The sequence below is a fragment of the Takifugu flavidus genome, chromosome 10 (assembly GCF_003711565.1).
Source record: "Takifugu flavidus isolate HTHZ2018 chromosome 10, ASM371156v2, whole genome shotgun sequence".
NCBI lineage: Eukaryota > Metazoa > Chordata > Actinopteri > Tetraodontiformes > Tetraodontidae > Takifugu > Takifugu flavidus.
In genome coordinates, this window is record NC_079529.1 from 13,772,754 (window position 1) to 13,794,311 (window position 21,558).

The window sequence follows — 21,558 nt, forward strand, 5'->3', positions numbered from 1 at the left end:
CTGACTTTTATTGCAATGCTATGTGCTTGTCAAACACAAAAAATGTGGCAGTTCGGTCGTGTCTTCTGGGTTTTTGCAGCATTGTAGCTAAATTATTGCTGTGTTTTCTCCCAGAAGTTGCCTTTATTTCACAGCAGTTGTTGCCAGCGTCGTGAAATGAGTGGGTTTTATTTTCCATGTCCTTCATCAGGAGTGTTAACTCAGCAAACAAGAGAAGTAAAAAAATGAAGCGTTAATTAAAAGAAGAGGAAGCTACAGATGAGGATAAAACCCTCCAAAGACTGCAGTCAGCTTGGTCTGATTAATGCAGTGAAGGTCATTGTTGCGCTATTAGCTCACAGCAAAACACTGCAAAAATCCTTCTGTGCATTTTAAAATGGCCTAAATTTCAAATGATCGGCTTGGAAGCCTTCTCCTAGTTTACATGAGCATTTGCTCTGTTAGTTGCTTATTTTCTGGTCCTATTTTTTTATTTTTTGCAAATGTATCTTTTAAAAAAAAGAGTTAAATCATTTGTTTATTTAAGGTGATTGACAGTCAGCATTGAGATGCATTGCTGCCCCCTCCTGGATCGGAGTGTATATCAGACTGACCTTTAAATGGCATCACGCGCCATTTTTTTAATAAAAAAAGATTCCACGTGGATTAGTCAGCACAAAATCACTCCCTCCTGTGTGATAAACATATTAAATCTAATTTAAGAAACAGGCAGGAATCATTCAGAGGGGATATTTGCTCTATGTTATGCTAGCGCATTTGTTATTGTGTGTTTTTCATGTTGATTCAGGTGGCAGTTGTATTCATCAGCAGGACAGGCTGCAGCCTCTGCACTTTAATAATGAATCGCCAACATACAGTGCTTGTTTTGACAGGTAACGGGCACTATAGAAAACGTAGAGTGTGAGAAGGGGAGGTAGACGATGAAAACGTGACCTTGGGTCGACACTGAGCAGCCATCGGCGGGGCCAGACAGAAATCGCAGCGTGTGCGTTTATTTTTGATGTCTTTTATAGGTAAAAGCCGCCCGGCAGGTGGTTTCAGCTAGTAATGAAGCTGTCAGCATTGAGGCTTTAAGGGTTTTGTCCCTTTTTTCTTATTATTCAGTCCAGCACCTCTTCTGGCCACAGTCGTTTCTCCTGGCCTGTGTTGCTGAGGGAACCTTTTAGCTTCCCCCCTCTGGACCCAAGTGATCACCCCTCAATCAAAATCTAAAAGCAGCTCAAGTGTTCCAACCGTGTTATTTCACACATGCTAAACAACCAGACCACGTGTTCTCTGTAGATAGTTTAAAGAAGTGAAAGTTAAACACAAAATGTGACGTTATTGCTACTGTTAGCATGCTCCATTATTATATTAGATCTACAGTTACAACAACACAAGCAGGGGAATTAGGCCAATGATAAGGATGTGTTTTATTATTTGGAATATCAGCGATTCTTCTTCTTTGATAGATTTTTTATTTTTGAATGAATAAATGAAAAATTTAATCTGTTTCTAAAGTAAATAACAGTAGCAGATTCATCCTAAAACACCTCTTTTTTTAATTGCAAACTTAAAATGGTGTTACATGAGATGAAACACTATTACTTCATTCCACTTATTTATCTTCCACAGGGACAATATTTAACCTGGTGGGTTTTCAGCTTCATGTTATCTCAAAGTTGCCTTTGTTCTATTTATAAATCAACACTCTGCATTCAGAAACCTCATTTTTTTTCCTCCCCTCTATTTTGTTCTGGCGAGTGATCGCGCACGTTATTGCAAATGTTGCACACACAATTCACACGCGTGTTCTCCCAGCGAGCAAACCCTGGCGGATTGTTAGCGCTCCACACTGAGATGCTTCGCGTGGCCACGTCAGGGATCGAAGTGAGCGGCGGAGACCATTTCTGCTGTGCAGCGTGTGTGACGATCGCTCCGAGGGCGAGGCTGGAGGAAGCCATGTGAGAAAACAAGTTGCCGCAGTAAGTCGAGATGTTGCCGGAGCGGGTGATGCTGCTGTTAGCTTCACCACCGCCGTCCCTTTTTCTGAAATACAAGAGGTTTAAACCCGCAGAGGCATTTGTTCCTAATCGAGCATTCACACAACAATGAACTCAGTGCCAATATGTCAGCCTGCCTGGGTGGTAAAAATGCAAAGGCATGCTGTATTTGGAGGCTTACAGAGTTTATTTTTACAGTAATCTTGTATAACTGGTAATTACACAGCGTTTCAATCAAGCTGGAATGAAAAGGAGTGTGAAACATTCACAGTTCATTGCTACCACATCCATCATCTCCTCATCAGAGCTGTTTAAGTGTCCAGTTGGGCCCATATTTAAGCCATCTGTGGTCCGCAGCAGAGACTAAATGTCGGGTTTCTGAATGTTTATGGGGGCGTTAGGCGGACATGAGATTAATTTATATCGGTGATATTATGAACAGTCTGTCCATGATATCTGACCCCAGCCAGAACACGCCACCGGGGGCTGAAAAGAAGTTTTATTGTTTAAGAAGCAGTTAAATCCAGATGTCATGTCTGTGTTTGGGCAGAACCTGTGATTAGTAATCAGTTGGGTCGGAGTAACAACCCACCAGTTGTGCTTGGACCAAACGGTGGGGTCCTCGGAGGTCCTAGGAGTCCCCGAGTGGAGCACGAGCAGGAGCCCCCATGTATCAACCTCTATGAAACCATCTCCCAGCCTCCGTTAGACGGGCCGGTGCCGTCTCCACATTTAGTAATAGACTTGAAACCTTTCTCTAAAAACACGGAGATAGGACCAACTGTCACTGGGAGATAGTTCCGCTACTCCGCCGAGACCCCCCGTGATGATGGGAGAAGTTTGGCCTGGAGCTGCTCCACATACGAGGCATCACGAAGGGGCTTTTGTCTTGAATTGGCATGATTAGAACTGGAAAAAATTGAAGGGAACTGGTGGTGCTTCTGTGTTTAACTAGGGGTTTTCTCTACTCCCATGACCCTTCCTCTTCGATGGTAAAACCGCCTCTGACAATAGCTCCGACTGGAGGTTTCGGGTCATCAAGTCGTGCATTCCGTTCCTTCCTGTGATCCTGATACCCCAGCAAAACCTTGAGGAATTTTATTTCCGGACTCACCGAGATCAAATCAACGTTACTGTAACAGTGAATCAAAATGCAAGATTCTGTTTCAGAACTTTCTCGACGCCGGGGGCACAAGTCCTTCCGTTCAGACCTCCAGTCTTTTATGTTGGTTATAACTACATAGTTTAATCAGGAAATGAATAGTCCGCTGATTGCAAACCACGCTGTCATTAACAGAAACAGCTCCAACAACAGGAAGATAAAATGTGCTTTTGAAAGAGTAAAAAAAGTTTTGGGTGCATTTTTGCCGAGCAATAACTACATAAAATTGTTACGTATTTTCCACTGGATTTCCCGAGGACGCCGAAGAAACACAAGCTTAATGGGTTTGTTTAAAATGTCCTAATGGTGTTCTTGGTCTCTGTCCAAAGATACTCAGGAAGGCAAAGCAGGAATAATTTAGACGTTTAACTTTGGTCAGTATACTTTTGTCAAGGGCGCTGATCTCATTAGAACGTTGCCCGCTGGCCGCTGAATGACATTTCTTTTTGACTCCCATGTTTGGCTGATTTCGCTCGCAAACTGGGCACAATGGACACCGGCGGGCGATGAGACTCGCGGCACCTGCCTGGCTGGACCGGACCCGGCGATGAAGAAGGTCCGCCGGGATGTTAACGAAGCCACGAGGCGCTCGACCGCGAGGAATCCACCCCACTAAAAAAAGCTGGAGCCGAATCAAAATTCCCAGCACATGGCGGTGGAATGTAAATATCCTGCCTTTGCAAAGACAAGCTGGCCTCCTTCTCTGCGCTGTAATCGGCTTTGAAAAGACGGTGCAAAGTGCTTAGGAATAATGCTTGTGCTCTGTGATAAAGCAGGCTGCTTTTATTATAAACCTACAATAGTAAAACAACGTCTGAAGAAGAACTCAAATATAAGCTGTTTGCATTTGTTCTCCACACAGAGAATAAGTAGCTATCATTCAGGACCTGGTGAGAACACGTCCATTTACTCACACGGTGCCTTGTCTCATCATTTTCTTTTGTTTTATCGTCCCTGAACGACTGATGTGCGTGTCTCTGCTTGTTTTTTTGGGGGTGGGGGAAAGAGATCGCATCAGGAATGTAAAAATCTGTTGTTACGGCACTAATCTAATCTGCTTCCTGAAGCCACATGTCGTGAACATACAAGACATCCTTCACATTGGCTACCCATCACTTTCACGCAGTCCAACACGTTCATTTCCATATAGACGAGGTAACGTGCAAAGGATTTATTTGTAAAGGCTATTTTTGCACAGTCAGTGGCTTTAATATCACAATATCTGCTTTTTGTGGTGTTTTAAATGTGCTGCCACCAGTTTTAAACCAACACGTTTAGAGTCAGTTTGAAAGTCAAATTCTGTTCACAAGGTGTGAGTTAATGTCCTACGCTTGACTGGGCTCCACATTCATTGCTCCGTGCTCTCTGCTAATCCTCTTGAGTACATGGCCCTTCTTCACGCCCTGGGGGGACTAATCTCCTTCCTTATACCACCAGGAAAGTTGGAGAGCGATGGATAAAAAGCGAGCGCCCAGGGCTGCAATTCAGGGGAAATGATCATTTGTGTGTTTCCTGTCCCAGAAACTAGTCAGAGGTGTCCCAGATGATCTGACCTTCCCCTATCCTTCATTGGGCTGCATTCGCTTTGCATGTGTGGTCCATCCCCTAATAAGTGGGGCAGGGATATATTTAGTCGCTCCTGCGGTGACTTTAAAAATCCAGGTGACTCTCGTCAAACTGAAACTCCTCCTCTACATCCGCAGGGATGTTATAATCTTGACATCAATACAGTTTATTACAAATAATGAAGTGTCTGCATCCTTAGCTGGGTTACAATTGAGCTCTGGAGAGTTCCCCAACTAGAGCCTGTCTGGGATGTTTATTGTCTTTTATGCAAGCAGCACAAAATGACCATAAACAAGATACATCCTGTGAGTGTTGCTAATGCCGCTGTCAAAGAGTTTTATACCTTACTTTGCTTAATATAATGTATTTCTGTATGTATTTTCTATGATCTATGCCTATTCTCTCCTCTCCTCTCCCCCCTCTACCTCTCCTCTCCTCTCCCCTCTACCTCTCCTCTCCTCTCCTCTCCTCTCCTCTCCTCTCCTCCCCTCTCCTCTCCTCTCCTCTCCTCCTCTCCTCTCCTCTCCTCTCCTCCCCTCTGCTCTCCTCTCCTCTCCTCTCCTCTCTCTCCTCCCCTCCCCTCCCCTCCTCTCTCTACCCACCCCCCCATCAGCAGGGGGGTCCCCCTACATGAGCCTGGTCCTGCTCAAGGTTTCTTCCTGTTAAAGGGGAGTTTTTCCTTGCCACTGTTACTTGTTGGGGGTCAGGCCCTGGGATTCTGGAAATGGTCTAGAAACAATTCTGATTGTAAAAGACGCTATATAAATAAAGATTGATTGATTGATTGATTGATTGATCTAAAGTCAAAATACTAAATTATGTCGCCCAATATAGCATCTTAAAGCATCAAATCTGCCCGGTGACTAATTGAAATGAAACTAAATAAAAATATCCGTCCACTTTAGCAGAGACCCTGAAGCAGCCTGTGGGGATAAACACTGGCTTTGATATTAATTGCACCTTTAGCTGTACAATCAATGTCAATTGAACCGTGCAGTGTTTTTTTCCGTGACCCAGAGTTGTTATCTAACCTTTTTTACTCCGTCCAACGTGCTTTACCCTCGGGAGCCAACCACCATTTGGTCTGCAACAGTAAAATTAAAAGGTCCTTCCAAAGTGCCACTAATGAAAATAAAGCCTCGGAGCCTCTGACTGAATCATCGCAAACAATATGAACATAAAACTGCGGCCATGATCTAAAGGCTATGGAGCTCAATGTCTCTATATTACTGTTGCTCTTCACAGAGTATTGATCGCATCACATGACGGACGAGCAGCACAGCGAAAGAGCCGAAAGTATCAACTATTCCTAAGGGATGAGCCGAGTCACCAACCAGCTTTCTGGATCATTCAAACCTTATACAATGGAACAAAGGGATTTCCTGCCACTTTTTTGGCAAATTGCTGTTAATCCCTCAGATACAACATGTCCTTGTGTCAGTAGATGATGCTCCAAGTCTTTATTTTAATTTGACTTTTTAAAATTGTCTGGAATTTCCTGGTGAGGACAGTAAAATCATAGAGAAGCAAGTGATAAAAAGTATCTTATGTTTAGGGTTATCACAGCAACAGCTGAATCTACGTTCTGTCTCAGGAATTCCACATAAAGAATGGAAAATATCCTAATCCTCGCCAGGAGCCACCAACCTGCTCTGCCACTACAACCTTTTATCACCTCTGCCAGGACTGTGTTTCAAACTAGCTGAAATTTAAGAACCAATTTTAATGTGTTTTTTTTTCAAGAATTTTATAATGGGTAAAGAAAGAGCTCAATAAAATGTCACCTAATGAATTCCGGAGGGACTTTGACCTTTAATCTAAGATCAAAGCCTTTGGCTGAACACCACGTAGAAAGGCAGAGATTCTCTAATCCAGGATGGGCAGTCGCTTCAGCTTTTGGCACTATTACATGTTCTGGAAAAAAAAAATTGACTTGTGATGTGATGTTTTGGCCAGAAGTGTTTGAGGTCATCCTACGTAACAGCGAGATCAAACATCGCACGATATGTTGTGAAACTAGCATTTAAAAGTCAACTCTTACGAAAAGCGTAGCGTAGCCGACATGTTGGAGAAGTTGTCACACATGAGTGCCGGTGACATTATTAGGCTATGTTGAGCTAGCGAGAGGGTGTCCATCGCTAATGGCAGAATAAGCTTTCACAGCTGGTCACATCACAATCTCACTAAGGTCAGTGGTGTATCACATCTTTCTAACCTCATTATACAGTTTAGAATGCAACGCTGGGGAAAAAGTATCAGCCCCCTTCCAGTTTTTTAAATTCATCTGGTCACCTTGAAATCTTCTGACATCATCAAACTCAATTTAATATCAAAGATAACACAAAAAAACATACCATGCAGCTTGTATATTATTTAATTTCTCGAACATATGAGGCCCCGTTTATGCAATATTTTGGGCTGAAAAATGCAAAACTGTTCATCCGTTCACTGCCTGAAAATAGAGACTTTCGTAAACGTCACCGCATCCGTCGAGCAAACGCAAGATCGCCGCGTTTTCAGCGACTATACAGACTATGCAGTCGTCAGATGTACAGAAGCATAGAATAAGAACTTATCATAAGAAATAGAACAAGAAACTCCTAACTTTTTTGTTCAAGGTTAGCTCAAAGAAGTGACTCAGCATCAGTGCACTGCAAAACTTTGGTGCTCGCCAACTACTGGCCCAGCATGTGCACTACAGTGTCATGGTGATTTTCCAACAAATTCTCAAAACGTCATGTAAATGGGGCTTAAACCATCCAATCCCGCGTTAATTCATGAATCATCTGTGGTCAGCCAGATATTTTTGAAAGCTGGAGGTTAACTTTACGAGCTGCACTTGGACCAGACTCCAATTAGGCCGGAATGAAGAAATAATTCCCAAAGATCCTGCTGACAACACTTTCAAAGGCAACACATCCTGCTGCCATCACCAGAGGCTCAAAGGCACACGGGAAGACCCTCAAATGGAGACACGTGGAGCAGTTTGGACCTTCCGGGCTCAGCAACATTCACCAACATCTGCCCTGCAGCAGGCCACACCAGCACAGCTTTTCTCATACACAGAATCTTCCAGAAGATCTGAGAAAAATACTCTGTTGACTGATGAGACAATAGTGGAATCTTTGGAAGATGGGCGTCACATTAGCTGTGAAAGGGTAGCTTCCTCAAAAGAGCATCAGACTATCATGGTGGTGGCAGAGCGATGGCGTGGAGATGCCTTGCTGCCTCAGGACCTGGACGGTTTGCTATAAAAGCTGTTTATAATTTAACAGACAAAGATTTAATACCCACCTAAAGACCTCTAAATGTAGGAGCTCGTCCACTGTTCGATCTGTTAGCAGTTATCGTGAATGCCTGATTGTACTACCGTATTTTCTGGACTATATGTCGCTCTGGAGTTTAAGTTGCACCAGGCAAAAAATGCATAATAAAGAAGAAAAATAGATATATAAGTCACACTGGACTATAAGTCGCATTTTGGGGGAACATTTATTTGATAAAATCCGAGACCAAGAACAGACATTTAATCTTGAAAGGCAATTTAAAGTAATAATGGATTAGCAACAGGCTGAATAGGGCTACGGTATGCTAACGTAACAAATTCAGCTACATGGCCCACAACAAATTGAGTACGTGTCTGCTTTGTTAACGTAACATATTAACAGTTATTCAGATAACTATAGCATAAAGAACATCCGAGCAAGTTTACCAAACAGTCAAGTCTCACTCCATAGACAAAGCACCGCTTCATCTTCTGCGTCGCTAAAGGAACTCGTTCCTCCGGTACATGTACACAAGCCTAGAGCACCCTCTTGTGGTTGTCAGTGTGAAAATAACGAACATGTGAAATTCTGTAATAATGTCTTTATTTCACGCATAAGTCGTTCTGGAGTACAAGTCGCACCCCCTGACAAACTATGAAAAAAAGTGCGACTTATAGTCCGGAAAATGCGGTAGTTGCTGACAATGGTGGCCAAACCAGTGATTAAGTTTAGGGGCAATTACTTCCTGTGCTTCCTAAACCCACACAGAAACGCGCGACAGCACAACGGCAAAGACCTTTTTGTTTATGCAAAATCTAGCGGTTCTTTTCCCGCTGCTGGCCACGCTCACGTCCCACTTTGCCGCTGCAGCGTGATGCCAGGGCTGCAAGAGCGCCCGTTTTCTGCCACCACGTGTGGACAATGAAAGGTGGCAGCAGGTGAAGGAGATAGATGGCACGAGCAACGTGATGGGCGCAGGTAGCCCGCCAGTGCTCACAGCCACCTTCCGCTTGGCATCAGTCACCATTGTCTTCCGCCCTGTTTTCCTGGCGCAGCCTCTGATTGAACTGGCGGCGAGGTGAGGATTTGGCACGGGGAGGTTTTTCTACCTCCCCGGCAACAATGGGCCACCAACAGGAGAAGGTGGCAGCGTGTAGCGTGCATTGTTTAACGTGATTGTCTAATGGAGGGTCTCGGTGGATTGTGACATTACTGGATAGGTTTTTTTAAAAATTTTCTTTGTGAATTCGAGTCCCGCTGCTCAGCTCGCCTAATCAATTCATTGTTCGTGCTGGGTTGTCCCACAATTACAGTACGAGGCAGTTTCCTGCTACAAAAGAATCACCCTGACACAGTTTTTGCAGGATTCTTGAGAAGCCTGTATCATTATTTCTGCTTCTGTGGGGAGGAAATTTTAAAAAAGGGTATTTTCATTGCAAGCACGCCCCAACAGCCCTAATCATGACCGCGGTGCCCTGCACGGTGCAGAGCACAGGCTCCCGCCCTGAAAGATTATCCGGTGTGAATGTTTGGGAATGATAATGAGATCAAAACACCTCACTAAGCTGGGAAGAGAGGGTGGAGACTGGAGAAGGAGCGCGGCAACGCGAGCAGGCGAGAGGGCGAGCGATAGCTGCGATAAATTGCGGCAGCAGAACTACTTGAGCATAAAATTAGATTTTACAAATGCGTTGTTACCTGACAGTCCTCTGACAGAGGCGATATCACAACATTATAGGGCCGCATGAGTGCTACTAATCGCATCATATAAATACGGATGCCTCTCGGCCGCGATGGAGCCGGCTGGAGATTCAACGTGGACGCTGAACGATCGGGCAATGTAACATAATTAAAACAGCCTCTCTCATAATGGAATCAAACATTAGACACCAAAATTCAATTTATATGATAATGTATTAAGCACTGTAAAAGCTTTGCACACACTTTGAAAGTGAAAACTCGTCATTGTTTGATTTCGTGATATAAACTGTAATCGCGATGCTGATGATCCCCCCTTGTTCATCCGCTGAATTTTTTATCGTTATTCTCGTGGAAACCCTGTTCATGTAAATATGCAATATAAAGTGTTTGGGCTGCAGTTTTCCACCTCGAATGTGGACGTTGCTGTAAGCAACACACACTCATGGTCACCGCTCTGTTCTATTTTAGAGAAAAGTGCGATATGAGGAATCTGTCATAGTATGAAATATAAACATATTTTGCATAATGGATTGCTATGAGGCAGAGCATTTGAGGAAGCAATTCTTTGCTGCCTTATTGCTGCTACAACTAGTAATTTAAATACATCATTAAGAGAACAATGGATACATCTAAATGACAAATGGAAGCTCAAATTCCAGTGGAAGAGTCTGTGTCTGTGTGTGTGTGTGTGTGTGTGTGTGTGTGAGAGAGAGAGAGAGAGAGAGTGACAGGAAGGTTATGTATCGTACAGTCGTCCAGGATGAAAACTATGAATAAATGCTGGCTGTTTTATTCCCCAAGGTGAGAAAAGCAGAAGAAGAAATGTTCTTAATGTTACTGGTCGAGCTTTAATAGAGGGATGCTTAAATCGCTGTTGTACAGCTCTCTGCTATAGATCACATCACAACACGCCAACACCTGCTGGCTGGCTGGCTGGCTGGATGGATGGATGGATGGAAGGATGGATGGATGGATGGATGGATGGATGGATGGATGGATGGATGGATGGATGGAATGATGGATGGATGGATAGATGGATGGATGGATGGATGGATGGATGGATGGATGGAAGGATGGATGGATGGATGGATGGATGGATGGATGGATGGATGGATGGATGGATGGATGGATGGATAGATAGATAGATAGATAGATAGATAGATAGATAGATAGATAGATAGATAGATAGATTATGGATGGATGGATGGATGGATGGATGGATGGAGGATGGATGGATGGATAGATAGATAGATAGAAGATAGATAGATAGATAGATAGATAGATAGATAGATAGATAGATAGATGATGGATGGATGGATGGATGGATGGATGGATGGATGGATGGATGATGGATGGATAGATAGATAGATAGATAGATAGATAGATAGATAGATAGATAGATAGATAGATAGATAGATAGATAGATAGATAGATAGATAGATGGATGGATGGATGGATGGATGGATGGATGGATTGGAATCATGGGGGAGAAGCCTCCCCGTACAGCAGCTCAGTGTATTCTTCTTTTCATTGACTGATTTGAGGTGACTTCAGTAACTAATGAGGCAACTTGCTGCCAGACTCCCCCAATAAAGCAGCATTGTTAATTTCCTCCTGTGAATGTTGTCGTTGATTAAACGGATTCCCCCCCCCCCCCCACACACACACACACACACACAAGTATATTTTATACTTTTGGCAGAAAATGCTGTATCGGCCGCTTTAATCACTGGTCTCAGTGTTGTGTAACAGTTTGTCCCAAGTGATGTGTTGTACATAATTATGGAGGAACATATTCTTCTAGAAATTGGCTGCATTTGTGAGTGCTGGTGGCTGCGGGTATGTGCTCTGTGCTGCTCATTGTCCTTGTTCATTGTAAAACTGGGCACTGTTGCACATCCTGGGAGAGAAGGAACCATTCACAGCAAGACCGGCAATCTGACCAGTGCAACAGACGAGAACTCTGACCTGCAGTGGGCCAGCATGCATGTAACAACAGCAAAATCAGATGGATTCATTGTTTGGGGTTTTATTGGGGGGTTGCATTAACAAGCCTGGCCTGACACAATTGAAGAAAAAAAAAGCCTGCATCACATTTCGCAGGTAACGAATCTTTAGTTAGCTAAAATGCAGACGTGAAATAATGTAATTAACAAAAAATCAGTGTTGTGATGCTGCTCAGAGCTGGAAGCAAGGTGAGCTTCTTGGTTAGCTCAAAGGAGCAGAAAAGGCACTGATCTCGCCTGCCTGGTGCTCAAATTTCAGGTTTCCACAAGGGCAACCTTATCATGTTGATTTCTTTTGTTTTTCCAGTCATGAATAAAATAGAAATAGCCTCGCCTCACTCTCAGTAATTCTGTGTTCATTTGGAGCAGCGGTGGAAACTAAAATGTGGGGCAGGACCGAAGAAATCAAAACACAAACATGGAATATATCCAGCTGACCTTTATCATGACTGTGGGATTCACCTCTGTCAAGCCTGACATGGGGCAGAATTTTAGAATAAATGCTTCCAGTGGAAACCCCGATGAGTCCAACGTGGCTAATGAAGCCGCCTCACAGGCACTCCGGCGCACATTAACAGCTTAGCCTTGTGTGTTTGCCCATGTTATGGTGGGAACACAACATGCGCGCTAGCAAACTGATATTTGTAAGGACATTTGGGGCCCGATGTGAAATCCTTCAGGCACTGCGATATCCTGCAGTAAATGGATGTGTTTGAGGGAGAAAATCACCACAGCTCACTTAAGCATACAGTAGATGTTGTTTAGATCTTCAAAAAGAATCCTCCTGGATTCCTTGATGGTAAATTTGTGGTGATAATTAATAAATATCAATATTTAATGTTGTTTGAGCTCACTCCGACATATGCTTGTGTCAGTGTGAATGCTCAATAATGTTGCTGAGAACGTGCACATCTTAAACCCAGCGTGATAGTTCTGTTAGAACTGGAGCTATAGGACGGGGAAGCATCCTGGTTATTTACATTCCCATAATGTGGTGGTCTGATTTCTGCAATTGTGAAGTTAAAATTGGACCATCTGCTTTTCACGTTCTGCGATTTGAGTTTAAATCAGGGCTGATCCAAAATGGTCCTTAAAGACCAAAATTATGAAAACTGCTGCAATTAGTGCCTGATTTATGTGTTGTCAAAGGACCTTGTAGATTAATTAAAGCCCTTTGTGCTGCGTTCCGTTAGAGGCATGTTCATTTTAAGCCCATTCAGTGACATTCTCAGAAAAAAAAGATGAAATCCTTCCAATTTGTGCACATATCTGCTGCAATATTCCAATCTGTGCATCATTAGAGTAAATTTTGAGCTACTACTCATCCATTTTTAAACAGAGCCTCTCCAGCTCCTGTGCATTAAACCTTGATACTGTGCTTGTAGCAGGATAGTCAAACCGTCCAGAGAATTATCCACTGGATTTTCCCTCGCAAGGAGCCGGTGTTCCCCGTTTATTAAATATCTTAAAGTGCTTCTGAGCAATACCCGTTTTATCCTCTTAACAGTCAAATTACTATATACTCCAGCAATTACCTAATGTACTCTAATGAGATTTCCTCGTGAAATGGAAGGATTCATTTATTTTATTGTGACGCTTTCAAGCCAGCCAGTCCGGGGAGAATTTTGGAGTCATAAATAGTAAAAAGGGTCTTGGTTGCTGAATTGCCACTTTGTCTACAGCAACAGCTTGTAATTAGTATCTGTTTGTTTCCTTTTTTCAAAATTTGGACTCACATTTTTATCCACTTTGGAGCTGACGTTACTCTAATGAGAACTGAAGGTTGTTTTCCTTTTTTTTTTTAATGAACCCACACAACCCTACAAAGTTAAACACACATGGGGTCAACATCGAACCCATCAGAAGGGCACCAAGGGGGAGACAGAAAGCCAGAACCCTGTTAATGTTGGGCAACCGTGCGCCTCCAAACACACCACATTCTAACATATATTGCATTCTTCTTTCTTTCACAGATCCGGGGGCTTTGTTTGAGGTGCATTCATTACATCAAAGAAAACTCAAAATTTGCGGGAATTATGGGAACTCATTACTGCCACACTCTTCGGTCCGTAACCTTTATAAGCGTGAGCATCTTTGAGGACGTATCTGTTACCATGATTCAGTGTTTGGATGTGTTTTGATGCGTGATAAGCAGTTGGTATTAGGCTCTCTCAACCTCAAAGACGGCTCGTAAAAGTTAAAGATGAAAGACTTTGGCTTCTTTTGATGATGGGGCCCTTTTTGCTAAATTGAGGGAAAATGGCAGGGACATGGTGCTTTGTTATTGAAATATGACGGAGGTGGTGGCAGAGGAGATCGTCTCCATAAGCTGATTGCGACAGGCATCTTGTAAAAAGCTGTCTAAGCTGTCTCCTTAAAGGCTCCGGCTTCACCGCGGACGGGCTTTGTTGTTTCACATTTGACAGTACATGTACAGTTGTTACTTTACCAATTACTCACAAATAGAAGCATTTAGGCTAGTTTAATATTAGACACTGAGAACATGACAGTGAAATATTAGCAAAGACGTTGCGCGGCTTTTCAAAATAACTGGTTTGGCACGAGGCGGCTTGAATATACTCTTCAATAAAAGTCAGAATTATCTGCATTCGAAGGGTTGCGCAACATGCTGCCATTTGTGTTTTCATGACTCAAAGGAAAGGAGGGTTGCCAGTACGCATCCTAGGCCAGTTACGGGCTGGAGTGCCCCTGACCAAGGCCCAATGAGTACTACCCCTGAGCCGGACCTGTGCGTTCCTTACTGGTTTGTAAAGGACAGGTTAGATGCAGTTAGATGCAATGAATTGTGGGAATATCACTCTCCGACCAAGATGTTTCGAGTGATCTTTAGCCCCGAGACTTTGGTACATTGATGCACTTACAGACATGTTTTGGAAGTTTTGGAGTTTCTTGGACTCATCCAAAGAAAATAAAGTTTTGTTTGGGGTTGTGGTAATTCGGTGAAAATATAAGTGCATCTTGATAAAAGTCAGGAACCTGAGATTTTCTGCTGCCCTGATGAACCAGACAGGAAGGCACATGCAAGCACACACACACACACACACACACACACACACACACACCTTCTAAATCCCTTCAAGCTTTGGACTTTAGCGCTAATATTGGTTTTTTTTCTCGGTTTCAGTGAAAGTGGAGAGCGTTGCTCTGTGTTCCTCTCTGTGCAGAGCAAATATAAAGCTGGGCCCTGCTCCCCTCGCTGCTCTAAGTGCAAATGTCTCTCTGTATTTGTCTTCATTTATTCCCACTTTGACCTGTGCCAATAGTTTGCACAGTCTTTTTGAGATTTGAGACCCAAACGTTCTGTCTTTGTTTTTCAGGTGGCATCTTCGAGCAGACGGACGGACCTGTTTCACTTGTTAGCGCCGAGGAACTCGCCTTTAAATTTGCCGTTAACAACATTAACAGAAACAGGACTTTGTTGCCAAACACCACACTAACATACGACATACAGAGGATTAACATCTACGACAGCTTTGAGGCATCTAGAAAGGGTGAGTGGCCTGTTGCCTGTTGACGAGATTCCGTTCAGTCAGAACCACAAAATTCCAAACTATTTGTGTTTCGTTCCTCTTCAGCTTGTGACCAGCTGTCTTTAGGTGTGGTTGCAATATTCGGGCCCTCGCACAGTTCATCTTCTAATGCCGTGCAGTCGATCTGCAATGCCCTGGAGGTGCCGCACGTCCAGGTCCGGTGGAAACATCACCCCATGGATAATAGGGACAGCTTTTATGCCAATTTATACCCGGATTATTCTTCATTAAGCTATGCCATCCTGGACCTGGTGCAGTTTCTGAAATGGAAAACAGCCACGGTTGTATACGATGACAGCACAGGTGATTATGTTTCAAATGAAAGTCTCACCATTGTCTCATTTAGAGAGAAATGTTCTGCTTCCTCGCTGCCGCTGCCTTCATTAGTGCTGTTTTCCCTCCTCAGGTCTCATAAGACTGCAGGAGCTGATAATGGCCCCTTCGAGATACAACATCAGGCTAAAGATCCGTCAGCTTCCTCTTGACACGCAGGACACCAGGCCTCTTCTTAAAGAAATGAAGCGGAGTCGGGAGTTCCGGATCATTTTCGACTGTAGCCACCATATGGCTGCACAGATTCTCAAACAGGTCAGTCAGTCATACAGAAAGTTAAATCCTAAATGAAATTATTATGACAGGCTGCTGCGAATAGTCACTGCAGAGGTAGCACTGAGTCTCATTAGCTGTGGTTGGAAACACTGCTGTGGTGGATAACACAAGAGCTGCTGTTGGTTTAAACTCGGCTCCAAACTTGGGCTAAAACTTTGGCTGAATCCCAATTCTACCCCATCGCCCTTCCTCTTTGTCTACCCTTGTTCCTTCAATACAAACTGGCAAGGGGAAAGGGGGAAAACATTACCCTAAGAAATGGAACACCACTTGACTACTACTACATCATCCAATGTCGCCGCTAGCTGCCTACATGTCACAAACCAACAGTCAACACGGCGTCGTCAATAGCGATGGTTGCCATGGTTCTCGTGTCATTCCTGCGCCTGTTCACAACAAGGCAGTCATGGAATACAAACCAATAGTGTAGTGTCCGCCTTTTGCACTGGATTGGCATTGTTGTAGCTATTATTAGCTATGGATGTGTTATATCGTTAAAACGAGCGATTTTGGCAAACATAGCTCGACATTTACATTGCTAATGCTTTATTACCTGATGACAATATTAGTGTCGTTACGAAAGCCTATAATCATGCTTATTTGCATTTGCCTCCATCCTCTTTTTGTCTACTCTCTGCCACCATGTACTATATGGGGGAAAATTCCTCTACCCTTTTGTTTCATGTGAGGTTGTCGGCTGTCTTCCTTTCGAGCGCCATGTAGCCCTCCCCTTCCCCTTCCCGTTATGGAGGATTGTGACGCCCCTTTGCTTATCATGAACGTGCAAAACCTGGGCTAAGGGGTAGAATTAGGAAGGGACCTTAGACATCTAATATCAGCAATCCTCTTATGATTGTTGAACAAATCAAATCCGCCACAACGCTAACTCCACCTGCCAGACTTGATCAGCCATCAGGAGACAGGAGGAGGAATCTTGACCTCTGGCTGCAGAACATTATAAAGGACTCCTCTGGATCCAAGTGGATGGAAACTGGGGTTTTGACACCAGCCTGCGAAAATATAGATTACAAGAAATAAATACTCCCCGCAAAATCCCAGCCTTTTCTGAGAGTGTTGGAAAAGCTGTGTATTTTACAACTGCCAGTATTCCTAATCCAGAGGCTCGTTGTTGTGGAAATAAGGATACGAGTTTGTTTCTATCCCTCAAAACCAACTAATAAATCGGAAGATTATGACATAGCTGCTGACTGACCCCGATGAATGATGGAGGTCACGTTCACGTCTGATTGCCTCTCCCAGGCCATCATTCTTGTACATGGGGGTGGACCCCTGTCAATATAATAAACATGCCTGTTTATTTAGTTGGATTTCTCATAGATTGTTTAAAATCATTCAATTGGGCCTTCAAAATGTCATGAACAGTTCATTTTGATAAAGTTGTTCCTCTCTTTGTAGTTTGAGTGCACGTTTTACTACAGTCTACTGGAGGAGGGCAAATCAGATGTTTAATGCCCATATATAAACTATTCTGGGGCTGAACTAGCTTAAGAGACAAGAGATGTTTCTCTTTGTGTTCTTTGCTGTTTTGTTTGTGTTTTTGGCGTTGGATTATTGCGTAAATTATGCTAAAGCGAGCAACAATATATCACCCAATTCAATCAGATTGGGGAAAAATCAGTAAACATTATTTGCAAATGTATTAAGGTTACGTCAAAGTGCATGATATCAAGTTTGGTTGTAGTTCACATACAGCAAAGAAACTCAATGAACATTGAAATAAACAACTAATGCTGAGCAAGACGCAGAGAGAACTTGTTGAAGTTCTGCACGCCTTCAAAGCTGTTGGTCAGCCCCCGTTAACATGTTTACTGAACGCGGCATCGTCTCCCGAGATATTTAAATAAGGCATGCCACCGAGTCACTGAGATCTGAGGTGACACATTTCTGCTTTGGGCTAGCCTGCACGTCTCACACCAAGGAATCAGCATCCTCTTGAGAGACCGAGATGGTTTTGGGGCAAAAACGCACCAAAGTCTTCCCCTGTAGGACCAACTTGTCAGAACGTGGATATTAACAGATTAAAAACAACCCCGAACACCAACACTGTGGTCAGAGAAGTAAACAACTGACGAACAATCCAAAAATCTAAAGAAATAAAGCTCTACTTATCAACAATATGACATTTCTACCTCCCTGCCTACTTTATTCCACTTCATCGAAAACCATTTTTCTTAAATGTCAGCTGTAGAATATTTTGGGCAGGCAGCTGCAGCAAACCTTACCTGCCAGAAAACCCTTTAACGTTAGGTCGTTTAGACGCAGAAAGGCTCCTTCGCGAAGCTGCGAGTGGAAACTTGAGAAATCTGCGACTTGACGGATGTTTCGGGGGCAGATCTGGGCGTTGGGTAACGAGCATCCTGTGAAGGCTCCATCGAGTGTTTTTAAGAAGAGCGACTGAGACTTGAATCATGGTGGATGTTCAACCAGCGAAAAAAAAGGGAAGAACATCTCAGAGTAACGACGGCTCCCGCTAACAATGAGGAGGAGGGTGACACAACATTTCACTGTCGTGCGTTTGACTCGATGTCAAGAGACGCGGAGATGAATGTGCCTCCAAGTATGCGCACGGTCTTATTTACATAACCTTGACATTTCTTCCACGACAGATGGTGCAATTAAATGGGAAGCACAACTGCCAGGAGAATATGGTGCTTTTAACGTAGCCCGAGCCAAACAAGTGGTGGTGATGGAGCCTTGAATAGCAGGCTAAGATTACCGCGCTCCTTTGATGGAAGCTCCCCTCCCCCATGGCCTGTTTGTGTCTTGGAACTGTGGGCAGCCGTTTATGTCAAAACGAGTATCTCGTGAGCATCTTCAAGTCAATATAAGCTCATTAGAAGGTTTTTGTGCGGATCTCTTTCTTCCCGTTCTTTCCAAAATGCTGTAAAGTACAAAGGGCTTTTTTTTGCCCCGGTCCGTCTGTTCATTCATGTTTTCCTTTCCTTTCTTCTGCCTCCGCATCCCTCCAGGCCCAGACCATGGGGATGATGACAGAGTATTACCACTACATCTTCACCACTCTGGTAATGTACCTCGCTTGTTAATGCAAATGGAATCTCATTCGTTCTCATCTCCCTACCGCTTACGTATTTGATGAATTGCACCTAATTGCCGGTGGGGCTTGGCTCCAGTCCATAATATCAATTTTCTTTGACAAGCTGGAGGCATAATGGAGTTTTCAGTGTGCTGTATGGTAAACGCCTTGCTTTATATTCAAGTCAAGCGAAGCCTTTCAGGTGAGGACATATATGCCACCACCGGCGTTTTTTAAATTCAAAGAATGTCTTTTTTTTTTTTACATTTTTGAATATTTAATTTATGTCATCACATTTAGACTCTTCAGAAGATCGATCTTTGTTAAATGAGTGAAAATATCCATGTGTTTGACATATGTTAGCAATTCAACGAATGTGATTTTAATTTCCTTTAAATTGCAACCTTGTGAAAGCGTAAGCTGCTCCTGCCTCACAGAGGTTCAGCGTGAACTCCTGGCTTGATCCCCCCCCCCCATCTCGACCATTTTCCACCACCACTCTGATGAAATGATCTCGTCTGACTATTACAAGCAGAGCCAGCAGGGAGCCTCGGCCGCTTCCCGCCGCAGCGGCGACGGAGAGACTGAATGGGAATGAATACCAGCATGATCCGTGTTGCTCCTTTCACTCGCTCTTATTTTCTCTCTTTCACACGCTCTCGCCCACTCTGCTACGATGATGTGACTTGACACTGCGGTCCGGCTGGGACGCGTGTCATATCTCACGTTTGACAGTGTGACAACAACAGAACCTGTCCAACGCTCGGAAAGCAACACCTTCAAGTCTTTTCCCTCCGCCTTTTCTATTATCCACCAATACGATTCTTGATTTTCTGCAGCATTTTAGGTTTAATGTCCATCGTTTCTCCCTAGAATCAAAATCTATCGTCAGCGAAAAGCGACAAAATTCTGTCGCATTGACAGAAGGAACATTCACACAATCACGCTCGGGGCCTTGAGTAATGAATATTTGCACATTATACGCGGTGCAACAATTTCTTCTCGATGGGATCTGTAGATGTCTGGTGTTTTATCTTCCGAGGTGAGTCAATGCTGACTTTTTAGAGCATGAAAAGCAACAGCAGACAGTATGGGGTAATAACCTCCTTGTCCTTTGAAATGAGTCTGTCACCGCTCCCATCCGCAGCCGTCTCTGGGATCGTAAAGTCGAGATTTTTCCCATCTCAATGGCCTCAACGTGCAGTCGTGAACGTACAGGGGACGATTGGTTGCACGATGTTGCTGCGAAAAAATAAAGGCACTGTCGGAAAAAAGTTGCATTTCGACGAAAGTTTCCAGTAGAAATCGGGGGCGTTACAAAAGATTTGTTCTCCCCCCCCTCACTTTGGAAACTACTTCAGTTATTCTGTTTTCTTAGCTTCAGAAGCTGGAGAAAGAAAGACTAACCTGATTTACTTTTTATTGCAATTTTGAATGTCATAGAGCTGCATTGACTTCCTTTCATCTCCATCCATGAGAGAGCACTGCGGAGTGTTCAAGTGTGAAAGATAAAAAAAGAGAGAGAGAAAAAAGGAGAAGAAAATTCAGTGACTGGCGGCGAATGTTCTTCAGTGTCTTACATGCGTTCCTTTCCCCAGAACTAACCCCACAGGGTGCTAATGAAATATCTATGTTCATCCAAATGTATTTTCCAAGCCCCCTGGCCATTCCGACACGGCATGTGTCAACATGTGACTTCACACTTCAGCTGCAATCGCTGCCCCAGAAATTACAGCAGCTGAAAGCGAAAAGCTTTTTTTTTTTCCTTTTGCTTAGAAGCTCCACTGGCTGAATTATTAACATGATCCAACAGTGTGTGTGTGTGTGTGTGTTTTAATGTTCTCAGCTACAAACAATTAAAACACCTCCAAATGATGAGGAAATACACACACCGCCTCTCATCTGGGCAGGATTTGATGGTTATGTAGATAGTCTCAGATTTTATGCTCCTGGGTTTGAAATCTATTGGGTGGTTTCTTCCGTTTACCCGCTTTAATCTCAGTTTAGCATCTCTTTAATCAGTTCCTGCGTTGTTCTCCTCAACCGTGAGGAGGAACCATCCAGGACCCCTCAGTGCTGACACACTCTCTGATTGCTGTTGTGACCCAACAGGACCTGATGGCCATCGACCTGGAGCCGTATCGTTTCTGTGGCGTCAACATGACCGGCTTCCGCATCCTCAATGTGGAAAATCCCCAGGTCGCATCTATAGTGGAGAAATGGTCAATGGAGAGGCAGATCCCACCTAAACCGGACTCGGGCCTGCTGGAGGGCATCATGACGGTATGGGCAGTGAAATTCTCCTCATATGTATCAACTCAATGACTTCTCTCTCTTTAACATGCTTTAGCCTGGACAGTGAAGCTCCAGCTGCTGAGTTTCCATAGAATGAATAACAAAAATTCATATTGCCCAAGAATACAGAAAATAACTTCTTTGTCAACACTTTTTAACCACAGCCGATCGCTAAAGCGTTTATCTCCTTCTGCATCATCGTTATTGCCATTATAGCGTGTTTTGAACTTTGATCAGTGGCCGGAGATACGTGATGAATTACGATGACCATTCTGTAAAATAAGACAAAAGATCCCGAACACGAGAAGGATCTTAAATCCTCGTGTGATCTTGTGTACGAGATCCCCTCTGCCGGCATTTTAGAA

The 21,558-nt window shown here is 43.6% G+C and overlaps 1 protein-coding gene across 2 annotated transcripts in view; it reads left to right on the top strand.

Annotated features, from left to right (window-relative positions):
* grik3 (glutamate ionotropic receptor kainate type subunit 3) overlaps positions 1-21,558 on the top strand; it is a 70,581-nt gene that overhangs the window by 23,069 nt on the left and 25,954 nt on the right. Inside the window, exons 1-6 of one of the 2 annotated variants that reach the window (XM_057045177.1) lie at positions 1,766-1,964; positions 15,022-15,195; positions 15,280-15,537; positions 15,641-15,822; positions 18,834-18,887; positions 21,011-21,181. In XM_057045177.1, the coding sequence (XP_056901157.1) occupies positions 15,411-15,537; positions 15,641-15,822; positions 18,834-18,887; positions 21,011-21,181 (534 nt within the window). In that variant the 5' untranslated portion in view covers positions 1,766-1,964; positions 15,022-15,195; positions 15,280-15,410. Of the gene's footprint in view, positions 1-1,765; positions 1,965-15,021; positions 15,196-15,279; positions 15,538-15,640; positions 15,823-18,833; positions 18,888-21,010; positions 21,182-21,558 lie in introns of those variants that run through there. The other variant, XM_057045176.1, reaches the window with a different exon arrangement.